Here is a 10,990-nt window from a genome sequence, read left to right as displayed (position 1 = left end):
CCTCCTCCTCCTCCTCCTCCTCCTCCTCCTCCTCCTCCTCCTCCTCCAAACCCAGCCAAGAGACCTCAGTCATCCAATCCGATGGCCCAAACTCGGGCCCAACTGGATCTCACCCCTTTCCCAAAACCTGGTCACTACTTTCTCTCTAGATCCAGGCCATCTTTCCTTGGGGGTACTTTGGGCCTTGGCAGCTGAGCTGGAGGCCTCACATGATCCAGGAGCCCTGGCTGTCAACCAGACCTTAACCCAGCTTCTTCCCTCTCTCCCTTCCTTCCAAGATGTCGGTGGACCTGAACTTGAGTGTGGAATAGTTGTGACCTTAGGCCCTCCTGACTGTGCATTGGGGCTTCAGAAATGGTCATTAAACTATTTTGCAAAGATGAGTTCAGGGTTCACTGTCCCTTCTATTCAGTCTCCATTTCTCTGCCTGCAGCCGGCTGTAGGCTCCTCCCACGGACAAAACCTCCTTAAATTCTGTCACGTCCAGGAAGTCCCCTGGCTTCCTGGTGAGAAACCAAGACACCATCCGAGGGACCCAGATTTTCTAGGAAATATGTAGCTGGGAGAAGGTGCGTCCTTGGTCTCCGAAGCGGGTCTCTGGGTGCTGTGCCTCCTTCCCGCTCTAGGACCCCCAGCACTGGGACACAGCCTCCTCTTCAGTCCCCGGCTTTCCTTCCACTGCCCGGGGGAGCATATGTGGCTGGGTCTGGAATGAGCGGAGCCGGGTGGTCGGGACCTTCCACCGAGACCCTGTGGTCGGGAGGGTGAGGGAAGGCGCTCTGCCTCTCCGGGAAGGCTGTCCCTCCTCAGGACGCGGAGGTGCCTCGAATCCGTCTAAAGGACAGGAGTCTCCTTTCCCGGGAAGGGGAGGGGGCGGGGATTTCCGAGAGTGGGGACGGGCCCAGACCCTGCGGCACGGCCCCGCCCCCTCCGTGGACACGCCCTCCGCTCCGCACGCGCCGGTGCCTTTAAGAGCCTCACGGCGCGGCGCTGATTGATAAATCCGCGCGCTGCCTCCGCTCGCGCAGATTGCGGCCTCTGCGGAGCCCCGCCTGCGCTCGCTTCCTCGGCCCCAGCCTCCGCCCCGGCGAAGCGCTCTGCCCGGCCGCCCCATGTCGGCCGCCCCCGCCTACGGCGAAGACAAGGGCGGCTCCGCCGGCCCCGGGGAGCCCGAGTACGGCCACGACCCGGCGAGCGGCGGCATCTTCTCCTCCGACTACAAGCGGTGAGGGAGCCCGCGGCGCGCCGGCACCATGGACAGCGCCCCGGCCGCGCCGACCGGAAGCCCGCCCTGCCCCCGCCCGCGGCGGCGGGGCCCCGGAGCCCCCTTCCCCCGCGCCGGCGCCCCGCGCCACGGCCCAGCCGGGACCCCAGGAGGGGCTGCAGGCCGGCGGCGGAGGGGCCGGCCCTCCCGCCCGGGCGTGCCTGCGGTCTGTGGGTTTGCACTACAGGTTCCCCGGCGATTTCGCGCGGGGCGAGCCGGCTCCAGCAGGTCGCGGGGGAGGGGTCAGCGTCCCTGAGCTTGAGCCTGGGGCCTGGCTGGGAAGGGCTGCTCTGGGGCCCTCGGAACCTCGCAGGCCTGGCCCCTCCTACAAATCCATTTCCCTCATTCTGGCTCCACGCTCGCGCCCCCATCTCCTCCCATCTGGCCGGTGCTCACACACTCCTGCTTCCCACCTTGACCCTAGAGTTCAGCCCCACCTGGACTTCCCACCCTTCTACCACCAACCCCCCACCTTCGGCTCACTCGTTGGTTCTTTCGTTTGTTTGTAAATCCTGAAATAAGCATTTGTAAGGGGCTGCTGTGTCCATTCTCCTCCTAGTCCCTGTGAATACAGGCGTGATCCTGAGACAGCCCTCGGTCCTCGTCCTCTGGCGGCTCTAGAGGAGAGCACAGGGGAAGAATCCGTATTGTAGGAGCGTCGGAGGGATGCTAGAAGCTGGTCCCTGTCCCTGGAGGACAGAGGGCGGGGAGAGAGAGGGATGTTCCAGGCAGAGGAAAGATCCTGTAGGGAGGTGGGAAGCCAGGTCACACGTTTTGTAGGTGCTAATGCAGTATGGCCCGAATCGTGTGCAAGCCCCTGGAGTGACCAGAAATGAGGGTGGGAGGATGCCAAGTGCTCACCAAGAGCAGGTGATCTCAGATTGGCGTTTTAGAAGGATTCTCGGCTGGATTGTGGAGAAGACATTGGGGGTATGCTGGTTTGAGTAGGAGACAAAGGAGGGGGACAGGAGGGTGGTCTAGACTGTGGGAGGGGCAGAGGATTTGAGGACCTCTGAGGCAGTAGAAGTCACAGACCTGATGCTTAAATGGGGGGAGAAGATAAGGATAATACTCAGGTTACTATTTCTTGTAACTGGATAGATGGTAGCACCGTACAGTGTTATTGGAAATAAAGACGTTACAAGCAAGTTGGTGAAAATAATGTTGAGCCCAGCTTTTGACAGACAGATTGTAAGCTCTGAGGGATATATTCAAGCCTATTAGGTAGCTGGGATTGCAGGAAAGGTTATTAACATATATGCATTAATCAAAGCCACAGAAGGAAGTTAAGATAACTCAGGGAGAGTTGATGAAATGCGTGCAGAAAGTGCAGAGACGAACTGGGAAGATGCAGACGTTAGGGACGACCAGATTGCAGGGGAAAGTGTTTGAAGGTGATTGAGGAAAAGTAAACCAAAGACAGGAGGAAAACCGAATGTGCTTTCAAGATGGAGGAGGCCACCAGCAAGGTCAACACAAACAAGGGAAAGAAATCATGACTGTTGGTTTGACAAAGAGCAGGTTAACCCCGCACTGCTCCCCACCTCCTATCCTGGGGTACGAGTCTGGCCAAGTCCGAAGAGGGGAAGCTAGATAATTTTTCCCCAACATTCTATATGAACAATGTTAAACAAACAGAAAAATTGAGTGCGTGATACAAGGAGTACCAGAATATCCTCCAGCTCCATCCAACCACTGTTGACATTCTGCCATAATTGGTTTGTATAACCCTCTGGCCTTCAATAGTTTTGGCTGAACCATGTAAGTTCCAGACGTCATGGCCCCTCAGCCCTAAATTCTTATCAGTGTCTAAAACCAGTGCAAGTGAGTAGAGGGGCAAATAAGAGGTGAATACAATACACATACAATACACAGCAAATGAGAAATTTGCTTTCTGGAAGTTTGTGAAGGGGAGAGAAAAAAAGTTGCCTGAGGAGATCAGTAGTTCAAGAAGGTTTGTTTATTTTATTTGTGCTGTTATTTTTTTATTTATTATCAGGATGGGAGAGCAAGTCTAACTGCTGTTGGGAGGAGCTGGTAGTGTGGGAGAGGCTGAAGGGAACCAAAGGCTCGGGGACCCCTGGGTGGTGGGAGGAGAGGCACACAGAGCTGGGGGGTGGGGGAGGACGGAACTGGCTTTGAGGAGGATTGCTGCCCAAGGGAAGGAGGGCAGAAGGAGAAGCGGGGCAGGTGTTGGGGATTTTGTCTGAGGCCTTTCATTTTCTGTGAGAAGCAGGTGCCGAAGCTCTGAGAGCAAGAGAGCAAGGCTGTGGGCGGGGATTTGAGGCACATCAAGGGTGTCTGAAATGCAGCAAATAAAGCCAGCTACTCCTGGCAGGGTAGGGGCAGCACGGACAGGAGGGCCAGGGGTGTGAGTGAGAGAGCCGCTGGAGCCAGGGGGCAGAACCCCTTGGGCCGGGGAGGGAGGAAGTAGAGATCAGAGAAGGCCAATAGGAAGGAAGGAATCGAGGACCTGGCTCTGGGTTTGGGTCAGAGTGGGCAGGAGGTGCTCAGGATTTCTGAGCAAGAGCAGTTCTGGGGAGGCCGAGGTCCAGATGTGGCTGGAGAGTGGAGGTGAGGAGGGCGTCCCTCCCCTCTGTCTGGATCAGCTCTCCCCTGTCCCGCTTGCCCCCTGGCCAGAGATTGGGGTGTCTTAGTCCCCACTCCCTACCTTCCTCCCCCTCTTGAGTCCTGTCTCTGAGCAGTGAAAAGGAAACCAGAGCCTCCTTCCCTGCCCGTGTCTGGTTTCCGAGTTTCGGGGGCGGGCCGTCTAGGACAGCGACAGGCATCCCTGGCTCCCGGGTCAGCTCAGTCTCATCTCAGAACAGGACCTGGCGGTGCCCAATGCAGCGGTTCCTGCAGCTCCCGGGGGCCGCGGGGAGGCCGGGGGGCAGAGGGGCCTGTGGGGCTGACCAGGAGGCCGCCAGCCCCGTGCTGGGCCCCGAAGGCGGGCCCCCACCCTGGTACCAGGCCTTGCAGCCCGAGGAGCTGCGGTGGCTGCAGGCCCCCGAGGAAGACACAGCCCCGGAAGCGCCCCTGGAGGGACCCTGCGCAGAGCCTGGCCAGAGCCAGAGCCAGAGCCAGCCGCTGAGGTACAGGGACTCCTGGGGACCCTCTCCCGACGCTGGGAAGGAAGCGGTGGGCAGCCGCTGCTGTTGGCTCGGGCTCTTCCACATCCCAGCTCCTCAGGAGGAGGACCCCGCTGGGATTTAGGGTCCTGAGGGCAGGGGGAGGTGTCAGGGGCACAGTGTGGGGGCTGAGGGCATGAAGGGGCTGAACTTAACTCCGGCAGCTCTCGGGAGGGGGATAATGTTGTGATCCCACCTTGACCTGCCCCCCCGCCCCGCCCCGTCCTGGCTCAGGTGGACTCCAGGGGAGGTTCTGAGACAGGCTAAGGCCCACCTGGTAGATTGGGGTTCGGGTGGTGAGAGGGAGGAGGGTGTGTATCAAGGGGGGGTGAGCACGGCTGGCCTCAGTGCCAGGTTCTGCCCCTTGCCTGGCCCCTGGAGAGTTCCTCAGGCCAGGCCAGGGGACAGGTCAGAGTGAAGACGATGTAAGGGGATCTGACCATGGGAGGCTGGAGTTTCCAGGCTTCAGAGCCTCGCTGTGTATCCCTCGCTTCCTCTCCCTCTTGGGCACACGAGCTGGTGTTATGAAGACGTGGGGCCCGAAGTGGGCCCATCCTAGGAGGGAGCTGCTGTCTGTTAGTGGGCATTTGGGGGTCCTGCTCTGTGCACTGTCTACCCCCAGTCCCTCTGCTCCCTCAGTTCCCCTGGGCCTGGCCCGGAGCCTTCAGGGCCTGGGGTGCAGGCACTAGGCCGGGAGGGTGGGGCGGTATGGGCACTGCAGCAGTGCCCTGGGGCATTTGACAGGGGCCTGTGGCATTTCTGGGAGTCGTGAGGACACCCGGGCGTGAGGCAGTCTGCTTTAGAGAACACCCAGAGCTAAAGAGCACCCGGCAAACTCCGGCTGCTCCCAGGGAGGTTGCCCCAGGCTGACCCCTCAGAAGGAGGCCGGAGGATCCATGAGTCTGTGTGTATTTGATCCTAGAAGCCTCAATTCATCCTCCAGAATCCCAACCAGGAGTCCGCTGGACACTGGGGAATGAGACCGGAGTGACAGCTCTGTCCAAGGGCGTCTGTGTACGTGGTGTGTGGCGGAGGAGGCATGGGGGGGCTGCGTTGTGTGGGTTGTGCGTGTCCAGATGAGGGTGTGGGGGAGAACGGAGAGGTCTTGTGGGGTGTGTCTGTGTTTGTGGGTGTCTAGGGATGGATAGGGGAAGCGTGTGTTGGCGGATATGTGGACTTACACGTGGAGAGTGTTTTTGTGGGAGGAGTCTAAATGGGAGGTGTGTGGGTCTGTGACTGGGTTTCTCTGGGGCTGTGGGTGTGTGTCTGCAGAAGGCTTTTGTGGCGTGTGTGGGTTTGCGTATGAATTGCGTGTGTCTGGGGTACAGGTGTGTCTGGGGGTGTGTGGATATATCTATGAGGTGTAGGTATAGGAGTGTGGGGATACCTTTGGGATGTGTGTCTGGGGGTGCAGGTGTGTCGGGGGGGTGTGGGCACGTCTGTGGAGGGAGGTGTGGGGGACATATGGGAGTGTCTGCGGTACGTGCGTGGATGGCGCTGACGGGGGGTGTGTTGGGTGTGTAGGTGTTGGTGAGGTGTGAGTTGACCGTGAGGTGTATGTGAGGAAGGACCTGGCAGTTCAGTGGTGGGCGTTTGTCCCCTGGGGACGGTGGGGCCCGGCTCTCCTTCCCCTCCCACGAGCCGCAGCTGCAGCGCTGTCCAGGCCCGGCTGCATGGTCTGTCCCTCTTTCTCTGAGCTCTGCCCCTTGGGAACTGACCTTCAGGTCTGTGTTTGGGGGAGTGAGAGGACCCTCTGATTTGGGGGGCGTCCCCCATGTGAGCGAATTTTAGATCAACATGGCTGGGGCTGCACATCTTTTGCCTTCATGTGAAGCTAGCAAGTCCTGTGTGTTCTGGAAAGCTTCATCTTTCTACTTCGCTTTCCTTCAGAAAATCTGTTCAGAAAAGACACTTCCTAAAAGCCTTGGAACACCCATCTCTTAGCCCCACTTCCGTCCTTCTGCGTGTGTGGAGGCGCGCAGGCGTCCCTGCAGGATGCAGCCGGAGCACGCGGCGGCCGTCCCGTCTTCTCTTCCTCTGAGCCTCCGTCGCTACTCATCTCCCTGCAGCAGCATCGCACGTGCCTGCCTGCGACCGTCGTCCTGCTTTTCCTTGCTCTCACTGCTCCCCCCGACTTCTGATTTTCTGTTGTTTCTAAATGTTTCACTGCTTTTTAATTTCTACCGTTGATGATTCCTTTCTAGCCTGGGTCGCAAGCTATGGGTTATCAGAGTATCGTCTGGGAGATGAGAGAACTGTGCAGGACCCCACACACAGCTGCTCACCACATTTTGGAACTGTTTTGGTGACACATGAGCACATCAGTTGTCCCACAGCTGTATCAGCTGTGTACAGACACATTTTTTCCCATGAGTATATTCGTAGTTCTCTGTTCACGTCTTTGACCACCAGCCCCTAGCCCAGTGCTCCACTGAGCATGGTTGGGCAGGTTGTTCACTGCACAAGGGTACCTGGCCAAGGAATATCAGACTGTACTCTACTCATGGAATGGGGAGCTACAGCTCAGGGCTATGTCTACTTGGGAGGGCAAGTGGAGGGTGGCTATGCTTGCAGCAGCCGTGACAGTGAATGCTGGATGTAGACCTTAAATTGATATCAGTACTTCATTTTGAATATTAAATTTTAATTTGCCACATCCCCAATAGTTTCCTTTCTGTTGCTATTGTAGACTGGATTGTGTCCCCTTCAAATTCCTGTGTTGAAATCCTAACCCCCAGACCTCAGAATATGACTGTATTTGGAGAAGGGGTCTTTAAAGAGGTGATTATGTTCAAATGAGGTCTTTAGGCCTCTAATCCAGTCTGACTGGTGTCCTTATAAGAAGAGGAAATTTGGACACAGGGACACGCAGGGGTGGGGAGGCCCTGTGCAGATATAGGAAGACAGCCATCCACCAGCCAAGGGGAGAGGACTCAGAAGAAACCATGCCCGCTGACACCATCTCAGACTTCTAGCCTCTAAAATTGTGAGAAAATCAATTTAGGTTGTTTAAGCCACCTGGTGGGTGATGCTTTGTCACGGCGGCCCTAGCAAACGAATACAGTTGCCCTATTTTCTTTTTCTTTAATGTAGTTTCATATACCAAAGTTAAAAAAAAAAATTAAACCTTAGCCATCTGGTTACTGATAACTTTATGACCTTGAAAAGAAAAATTTCCTCTTCCACTTCTATGTTTAAGAATCATTTCACGTGGCACCTGGGTGGCTCAGTGGGTTAAAGCCTCTGCCTTCGGCTCAGGTCATGATCCCAGGGTCCTGGGATCGAGCCCCACATCGGGCTCTCTGTTCCACGGGAAGCCTGCTTCTTCCTCTCTCTCTCTCTGCCTGCCTCTGCCTACTTGTGATCTCTGTCAAATAAATAAATAACAATCTTAAATATATATATATATATATATATATACATATATATATATATATATATATATAAAAGAATCATTTCACAACTAATCACAGATGTGGGGTTTCTTTTGGCCTGAGATGCGTGGACTAGCTCAATGTTTTGCTGCACAGCAGCTGTCCCAGCAGCGTGTATGTGCGGGAAGGAAAGGTTCTTCCTTCCACTGGTGGGTTGTTCCTAATGTACCAATTCAGACCCATTGATGAAATTGTCCCCTAGGACCTTTGACTTTGTTTTTAGACTGGTACCATGGAGTTTTTGTCATTGCCCTGTTTTGTGTTTGCAGCTCCCGGAGGGTGAGCTGCCTGTCATTGCTCCATTGTTCTCTTCTTCCCCAAATTATTCTTTGAAGCTCCAGGCAAATTTTGCTGCCATGTCAGGAAGTTTGACAAAATGCCTTCATTGAAATTTCACTGGACAGTGCATGGAATTTATGTATTGGCCTGAGGACGACCTCTCTTCCTTTCAGCCGTGTGGCGGGGTCATTTATTCAAATCTTCATTTATTTCTCCCAGGACAGTTTTATAACTGCCTGGAATCCCCGTTGAATGTTAAGTGACAGCTCTGGCTTTTGTTCTGAGGGCATCTCAAGAGATTTCTGGAGTTAGGGACCCGTCCATTCCTGGGAGTTAGGTCAGTCTATGGAGTCCGGACCTGGGAACACACCTGGGCTGGGGCAAGAACATTCTGTCCCTGTTTGGACACTGACTCCTTCCCACGAGCTCCAGAGCTTTCCCTTCTCTCCAGCTGACCATTTTCTGGGTGGGGCCCCTACTTTTGGTGCCCCAGACCTTTGCTCTTCCAGCTCTGGGTCCCCGCCGGTAGGGGTTTCCTAGGGATGCCGTAACACAGAGCCCCAGAGTGCGTCATCCAGAACAACAAGTGTGTTGTCTCACAGTCAGAGGCTGGCAGGCCAGAAGGCAGGTCTGCAGGGCCACGCTCCCTCTGAAACCTGCAGAGGGATCCTTGCCCCTTCCTGGCTTCTGGTGGTTTCCTGGCAATCCCTGGTATTCCTTGACGTGGAGATGGATCACCCCAATTCTCTGCCTTCACCTGGCATCCCTTGTGTCTCTCTGTCCACATGGCCACCTTCTTAGAAGAACACCAGAAACACTGCGTCGGCCATACTCCCGTGTGACTTCCTCCTCATTACAACTGTGGCAACCGTTTCCAAAGAGGGTCACCTTCTGGGGTCCTCGGGGTTAGGACTTCAACATCTCTTTGGTGGGGGACCCATATCAGCCCGTACCATGGGCTGGCCCCCGTTTCTCCCGACCCCAGGTCCCCTGCCCAGGTCCCTTCTTCCTGCCTGGCTCCGGACGGGTGCCCCCTGCTGACCTCCTGTGCCTCCCACACCCGCCAGGCATGACGACCTGAAGGAGATGCTGGACACCAACAAGGATTCCCTCAAGCTGGAGGCCATGAAGAGGATCGTGGCTGTGAGTGAGGAAGGTGTCCTCGGGGTTGGGGGCAGGGATCAGAGAGCAGCTCCCCTCGGCTCCCTGCGGACCTTCCGTGGTAAGCGTGGGCCTCCCTGCTTTTCCTCCCCCTCCCTTGGCCCCACGCCCCAGATGATCGCCCGGGGAAAGAACGCCTCAGACCTGTTCCCCGCCGTGGTGAAGAACGTGGCCTGCAAGAACATAGAGGTGAGCGCCTCCCGGGAGGGGTCCCCACGCTCCCGCTGGTTGGGGTGAGGAGGACAGTCCAGTCCCCCGGGCCTGGCTTGCTCAGAGCGCGCTCGGTTCAGGAGAAGACGCTGTTTGCGTGGGTCCGAGCGGAGGACCTGGGCACACCGGGGATGCTCTCCCCCCACGGGAAGAATTGGTCCCCGGGACCGCAGCCCGAGGGTGGCGACATCTCCTGGGGCGGGGGTGGGGGGGCACCATCGCGTTGAGAAACCGCCCTCTCCAGGTGAAGAAGCTCGTGTACGTGTATCTGGTGCGCTACGCCGAGGAGCAGCAGGACCTGGCCTTGCTGTCCATCTCCACCTTCCAGCGCGGCCTCAAGGTCAGAGGGGTCGCTTTGCCCCCCTGTGCCGGAGGAGCGGCCCCGGGAGAGGCCGGTGTGTGTGTCGGGGGGGCAGCCTGGGGCCCCACCTGCCTGGAGTGGGGAGGGTCCGCGGCAGAGCAGAGGACCAGCGGGACCCTCAGCGGGGGAGGCCAGCTCCCAAGGGCCGGGAGACGTGGGGTGGGTGCCCAGAGGCCGTGTCGCTCCTCCCGTGAAGAGCCTGTGATGATGGGGGCCAGGAACAGGAACCACCGAGCCCCTGAACATGGAGAGCCCTGGGCTCCCTGCCCCTTGGTATAAAGGAATTGTGGCCACAACCAGACAGAAGTCCCCTCCTTAAGGCCGACTCTGTGAGGGGCCGGCTGACCAGGTTCCTCGCCTTTGCTGGTCACAGCCTTGGCACCAGCGGGGGCTCCTAGTCTGGGTTTCTGTGGAGAACAATGACTCTGGAATTCGGTGAGGAGGACTGAAGGGTTTGTTGAAAACAAAGGAGCTCTACCCAGAGGAAAACAGCAAAGTTCACCCCGTAGGAGAGCTGCCTCAGGCGTGTGTGTGTGTGTGTGTGTGTGTGTGTGTGTTGGGTTCAAAGGTCAGCGCAGACGCCATAAACACATGACTGTCCATTTCCAGTGAGTTCAGTACAATTGCTCATTCCTCTAGCGTTGAAACAAGGTGATTAGGACCATTATACAATTAGAACAATCAGAAGCGGTGATTAGAACCGTTCATTTCCAGCAAGGATTCTCCCTTCTTTTGATCAATCCAGGCTGAGACTGTGTTTGCTTCCTTAGCAGCCCACATCTGGGGTTTGCTCAGCAGACTCAGTCCCATTGTGTATCATGTTTCCAGGCAGACGCCAATCTGCTCATAAACCTTCCCCAAGTACAATGCTTGACCAAGATGTGGATCCACCTAACTATACAGTCAGCTGGCATTTTCTTACCTGGTTAGAAATGGTCTTATTCAATAGCAGAAAAATTTCTTAACACCCTTCATGTGCAAAGGGCTGTGGAGATACAGAGACAAAGCAGACATGAGTCCTGCTCTTCAAATGCTTACATATGAAGTGAAACAAAAGGCCTGCATCAAAAATGGCCAGCCAGGGGCTACAAGACGCCCACCAATGCTTGCTGAAATCAAGATCCACTGTGTTAAAATCTACCAGCCTCATTAC

The 10,990-nt window shown here is 56.5% G+C and overlaps 2 protein-coding genes across 2 annotated transcripts in view; both read left to right on the top strand.

The window, feature by feature from the left end:
* LOC116854755 overlaps window positions 1-994 on the top strand; it is a 5,062-nt gene extending 4,068 nt beyond the window's left edge. The window contains exons 4-5 of the mRNA XM_032836901.1: window positions 627-764; window positions 974-994. Of these exons, the coding sequence (XP_032692792.1) occupies window positions 627-764; window positions 974-994 (159 nt within the window). The remainder of the gene's footprint in view (window positions 1-626; window positions 765-973) is intronic.
* The window catches only part of AP3B2 (adaptor related protein complex 3 subunit beta 2), a 29,138-nt gene continuing 19,118 nt past the window's right edge, over window positions 971-10,990 (top strand). Inside the window, exons 1-4 of the mRNA XM_032836883.1 lie at window positions 971-1,225; window positions 9,173-9,248; window positions 9,381-9,455; window positions 9,721-9,816. Coding sequence (XP_032692774.1) covers window positions 1,113-1,225; window positions 9,173-9,248; window positions 9,381-9,455; window positions 9,721-9,816 — 360 coding nt within the window. The 5' untranslated portion in view covers window positions 971-1,112. The remainder of the gene's footprint in view (window positions 1,226-9,172; window positions 9,249-9,380; window positions 9,456-9,720; window positions 9,817-10,990) is intronic.

The sequence above is a fragment of the Lontra canadensis genome, unplaced genomic scaffold (assembly GCF_010015895.1).
Source record: "Lontra canadensis isolate GAN:19392208 unplaced genomic scaffold, GSC_riverotter_1.0 scaffold94, whole genome shotgun sequence".
NCBI classification, from domain to species: Eukaryota; Metazoa; Chordata; class Mammalia; order Carnivora; family Mustelidae; genus Lontra; species Lontra canadensis.
Note: the sequence above shows the minus strand (reverse complement) of the source record. Positions and strands in the feature narration are given on the sequence as shown.